The 6000-nt window shown below is 33.6% G+C and overlaps 1 protein-coding gene across 2 annotated transcripts in view; it reads right to left on the bottom strand.

Moving 5' to 3' along the window:
- Positions 1 to 1749: 1749 nt before the first annotated feature.
- The window catches only part of LOC121314427 (trafficking protein particle complex subunit 8-like), an 82906-nt gene continuing 78655 nt past the window's right edge, over positions 1750 to 6000 (bottom strand). For both annotated transcript variants that reach the window (XM_041247696.1, XM_041247697.1), the window contains 2 exons: positions 2517 to 2606; positions 1750 to 2147 (listed from right to left, as the gene is read on the bottom strand). In XM_041247696.1, the coding sequence (XP_041103630.1) occupies positions 1913 to 2147; positions 2517 to 2606 (325 nt within the window). In that variant the 3' untranslated portion in view covers positions 1750 to 1912. The remainder of the gene's footprint in view (positions 2148 to 2516; positions 2607 to 6000) is intronic.

The raw sequence follows: 6000 nt of genomic DNA, 5'->3' as shown, positions 1-6000 counted from the left end.
AATATTAATTATACAACAGTTCATTTTGAAACTCCAAAGAAGTACAAACTATATACAGTCAGTTTTCTTCAATGTGCACAATTTATTTACAGGCTGTTTGTCAGGAATACAAGCCGGTCGTCCTGCTCTGGATTCAAGGTGGTGCGCTTTTTTGTTTGTTTACATAGAATATACAGAGGGACGTACTTAGAAAGCATTTTCAAAACTGAATCGCTGATAAGATGGAACCAGCAAATCAGATGCTAGTTAACACGAGCAGGAAAAGAAGAAGTCCACTGCTTGTCTGTGGCAGAAATACTGTAAATAGCAAGGCAGGGCGTTCGGTGCATTTTCGTTGATAAATTTCAATAATGTTATTAACTAGGTGCGTTACAAAAATGTAATTATTGAATAGATTATCCACTATTTATATCAGTGTTTATAATTAGGAATGGAATCGATCAAAAAAATCGATTTTCAATTTAATTGTAGCAGCCCTAGTGCCCTCAACTGCCACCTGCTGTATTTTTCCCCAGACACACATTCTTAACGATAAACGACAGGTATTATGCTCATTGACAATCAGAACAAATCTTTTTTTAAAAAAAAACAGCGTCACACAGCCTGCATATTCCTGAAGATTGATTAAACCATTTTTTAGAACTCTTGTTATTATTATTTTTTTTACCAGCACCATTTAAATAAAAAGTTTATTTCAGGAATTGTTAGCAAATACCCATCTTAAAGAGCAAGATCTTTTAAGTGACAAAATTTTGCATTCCCTTAAGCATGGAGTCATAATTATGACTTCGATCATATTACATAAATATCACTTTTATATTTCTAAGGTAAAACTTTTATAAACCTAGCCAAAACATGTGTCTGCTTGACCTAGTTTCTTAGTTTTACCTTATTCTTATTTTACCTTCTGATTTAATGTTTTGACTTTTAACACTTCATAAGATAAGATATAAAAGATCCTATGTTTTATAAAAGGTGTATTGGGACACCTTTGGTAAAACCACTAATAACTCTGTACTATACTGAGTCAACAGGCAAAACAGAACAGGCCTGCAATAACATGTATTGGTTATGTTGTTTTATTCTATTTACAGTACATGTGTTATAAATATAATACATCATTTTCTGAAAACCAACACATTAAATTTGTGTAGATACATTTAAATAAGTGTAACCAACTTAAATGATTATGTTACACAGTAAAGGAAATGATATACTCTAGAGAAATAAAATCCTGTGCTTGTGAACAAAGCACAACTTTAATCTGTATAGTGAAACTTGAGGTTGATTTGTCCTAATCTGGTGCATCTTTTCTTCTTAGCCATTTCTTAAAACCTGAGGTGTGTCCAAGTTTTAAAGCATTCTTTGAGTTTTAGATTTCAAAATAATGAACAAGATCAATGTGTAAAACATAAAAATAAAATCCAAACAAGAGACACAATTCCAATTCAGTTGTCTCGACTCCAAAGAGCTATTAGCTCAAGCAGTATTTAAGTTTTTGTCAACTACCGTGATAAACCAGAAGCCTGTGTTGGTGCAGCTAGGCAGATATCAACCATGTTTCCTTTGACTCATTACTAACAGCCACAAATAGACATTTGTGGAAGACAATTAATACAGACTTGAACCGCACCGCTGACAGTTCCAGGCAGCTACAATGTTTCAATCACCTTTGTTATAAAAAGACTAATTACAAGCCTAGATGAAAGATGCATATGCTGAAAAAAAAAAATATTACATACACACTTAAAAGTCCATAGTGCCTTTTATTTGAGACATAAAATAACTAGGTTTATTTAAACTCTTGCTATTTGTTCTATACAAGCAGGTCTGATACAGGAATTATTAAGAAGTACAAAACAATTTATTTTCAATGTTCAGTATTCAATGTGTTTGGGACCTGAAATTGAGTTCAGATGTTATTGATTATGATCAGTGCTGGCATAGAGTTTTGCTGGCTGGTTTCACACATTGAACCTTGGTCAGTCAGTTTAGCAAAGACCCTTGGGTTTCCCAGATTGTAGACTCCTGCATGAATGAAGCAGGCTTTGAGCTGAAGCTTGTGAATTTCCTGAGCTTTGAGCTGAAGTTTGAACTGGGTCTGTCCAAGCCAAGTGAAAGAACCATGGACTTCTAATGTCTCAGGGCTGAGGAGGGAGAAAAAGGAATGTTAATGCTTCAGTTACACAGGGTTTAAAATAGTCATAAAAGCACCAAGAAAAAGTATTTTGTTGGTAGGCAAGTTGTAGAAAAGTATAAAAATGAGGTGATATGAGTTTTGTAATAGACATGCATTTGTTTAATTGTGTTTAATACATAAAAACTCAATATGCACAAGATAATTATCAACTCAAAAGTCCAGCCAATAGACGAAACCATATTGCCCAAGCCTGAGCTCTATTGCAACATTGCTTTCTTTTCCCCAGAAGAGATGCAGTACTTAATTTTTTTTAAAAGTAACTACCACTGTTAAAAGGAAAATGAGCTGTGAGATGCCATCCCGAAATTTTCCTTACCTTATGGCTTTATGTCGCAGGTCTATTATCACATCAACTCCAGCTTGAGAGCAGTTTGAAAGCATAAGGGTTACTGGTACTACACAAAGGCTGTAAAGCAAGAGGGACAATAAGATTAACCAGAATGACAGCTAGTATCTGTTAACCTTAACAGAAGGAAACCAGTTTCCAGTATTTGACATATTAATTTTTGAAAGTATGTTTCCTTATATATATATATATATATATATATATATATATAAAAATTATAGATATATACTATTTGTTCACATGGTTAAAAGATGATTATCACCAATTCACACAGTAATTGTGGTCTGAAAGGCACTAATTGTTTATTACATGCACCCAATGTAGTCCACACTTTCCTGTTGGATGACTATACTGTCTGGGGAGCCTGTACCTTATCAATATCATCATTATAATGACTATATTGATTATATCAACTAAATCTACCATAATGCCTCCTACATTCTACAATTCTGCCGACTGGGCTCTACTGTAATGAGTGGGAGGGAGAAGTATTATTTTTAATAATTACCCATATCCAATTTTAAATCAGCAACAATAAAAACAGCAGAACAAGGTTGCGTGACCCAAGCAGCAGAGATTTGTTACTCTTTAGTTGTCTTTTAAGCCTTCTCAAAACACTCTACACACAAACTAATAATGGAATACTGTAGTTTTCGAAGTAGTCCACGGAATGCACCGAAACGTGTTATCTATGATTTGTTTTTCAAATTTGACACGTTTCCCATGAATGTGCAACACACACGGGAGTGCAACCACGTGTTGTGCGTACAGTTCTGTGCCCAACTGAATGTAAATGTTAAACAGCAAAGCTGAGATGAAAGCAGGAGGCACCACTGAAACTTTAATACTGAAATATACAGGCTTCCTGAAAAGTGCCTGCAAGGTGCTGGTAGGTGATCTCATGAAAGCAATAAGGTTGTATCAGAACCACTGCAACCAACGCCATATAATAAACAATATTTTGTGCAGGGGTGCCTAACTTTGTTTAATAGTGGGGGGCAAAGATAAAGAAGAACTGCCCAGCAAAGCAAGGCAGCTTTTTTTTTTTTTTTTTTCTTTTGGTTTGCTAAGCAGTTTTGGTAAACCTCATTTTTACTATTCAATCTTTTTCAAGTTACTGTTTTTGTAATAGTAAACCCACAACATTGGACAGGAGTTTCAACATAAAATATAGAATATTTAGTAACTGAGCATTTATTAAGTACAAACACAAGTAGCACCAAATAGCAGAACCAGTTCCAGTGGCATATCTGCACAATGCTGTAAAGAACCTATACTTACAACATGCAGCTTATTAAAGGGAACTGCTAAACAAACACAAACATGTACAGCATGTTATAATATGGCTTGTTTATTGACAGATATATTGATACATGTATGTTAACAGTTAAAATATCCCTTGCTCGGCTTTGTTTTAAATGAAGTACTGGATGCTAGAGAATGTTCATGTTTTGTCATCAGACATTGCTGAGCTTTGTTATCGCAGTGAAACCAGCTGCTACGAGACTTTCAGAAAGTAAATACTCGTTATAACAGGGCTACTGGTTGAAACAGTCTAAATGCCAGCCCTCAAACGTCAATGCTAATTGGCTGAAACAGTTAATTTATGACAATATTACAGGCAGTGCAGATCAACCATACTCTGCTCATACATAACAAGATAACAGTTGTGAGTTCGGCCACACTGCCAACAACCCCACTTCCAGCATTTTTAGGCACCAAAACAAATAGATACCAATTGTTGCGCATGTGAAATTTACCTGCCCCAAACCAACAGTGTTGAGATTTCAGTACATCATCATGAGCAGCACTAGTAAATATTGAGTCACTCTTTTTATCAAATCAGCACTTATTTCTACATTGACATAAGGAGACATGATATACCTAAAGGTTTATTTTTAAACTAATGTGAGTTTAAATTAGTAAGTACACACATTTCAATATGAAAGCTGAACATTAATAAATCAGCAAAGAACAACCAAGTTAAAAGTATTTAATGAAAAAACAATTGTAGCCAACTTGTTCACCAAAGTAAAATCAGGCTTTTGTCATTTTGAAATGCCACTTTGATATATTTACTACTGCTTAACCCAAGTTAAAAATAAAAGATTTTGGTGGGAACTGAACTTGAACTTGTTCATTGCCCCGCAGCAACATTACCCCAATTTTTTTTATTCTAAAACTCTACATGTATTTAATTTTTAATAATGATCTGATACTCTCTTTTCCTCACCTTTTTTTTCTTTTAGTAATGGCCTTATACTCTTTAAGCCTGCGAGTTTACATTCACTTAATGCCGTTTATTTTATTTATTTTTTTTTACTGTTGGCTAACGTTCGCCACGGTGAAGACCTTGGATATGTTCTCCCTCTGCCCCATGGGTTAGGCGCCTATGATTGTGGGACACTAGAAGACTAATGGAGGGTCTTTGTTTTTTGGGGTATATTTGGTTACAAACTTGCTGGTACTTCCTCCCAAAATAAATTTGAATGTAACTAGACTTGGCCCCTAGTCATCTTCACTTGTTATTATTATTCTGAATTTTATAGTACAATGATGACGACAAGCTGCTGTACATTAAAGATAGGAAACTGCATTCCCTTTTGATTACAGTACAAAAAAATAGAAGAAAAAAATGCTTGATGCAGTCTTAAGGTTTGCAAATGTTGAAAGCTACAGTGATATTCGTAACATTTGGTATGATGCATTTTTTTTAAAAAACTTTAAAGTTTCATTATCAATATACACAGCTGTGTAGATGTAACTGATTGATGTGGCATATTTTGCAAACCTCAATAAAAGCAACATGACAGGCCTATTTAAGAAAAAAAATACAATTTATATATAATGTTACTGTTTTAATATTAAAATAATTAGAAATAGCTGAGATAGTCTAAATTACATAACCTCATCTTTATGTAAAACCCAATATATTGAGTGATATTAAAATGCAGTGGAATAATGATTTAAAAAAATGCTTTTAAAATAGCAATCTTATATAAAAAAAAAAAAAAAAAAAAGGTCGTTGAGAACAACTATATGATATGAAAAAGTATGATCTTTAAACTCATATGCATATTCCAACTGTGAAACTCAATGAGCTTGTGTTTTTAATTTGGCAACATATTACCAGTACCATAGCAATTTATTATCCCTTTCCAAATACATTGATGCTCTTCTACTCCGTTTCAAATGCAATACAAAAGCAGGTTTCATTTAACCAGATTTGTATTTTTCATTAAATACTACATACAAAATTGAAAAAACAAACAAAAAAAAAAAAAAAACATTTAATGTTATCTGAAGTCGTACAGGGAGAGAGATGACAAAAGGAGGGAGGGGTTGCATAAAATTTAAAAATCTAGCCCTACTATTCTTTTCAAAGGGGAGTTTAATTTAAATTCAATATTTTTCAAGCATATTCTAAAAATCTAAAGTGCCCCATAGTGTGTTT

The sequence above is a fragment of the Polyodon spathula genome, chromosome 4 (assembly GCF_017654505.1).
Source record: "Polyodon spathula isolate WHYD16114869_AA chromosome 4, ASM1765450v1, whole genome shotgun sequence".
Classification (NCBI taxonomy): domain Eukaryota; kingdom Metazoa; phylum Chordata; class Actinopteri; order Acipenseriformes; family Polyodontidae; genus Polyodon; species Polyodon spathula.
This window is presented reverse-complemented; position numbering and strand designations above follow the sequence as displayed.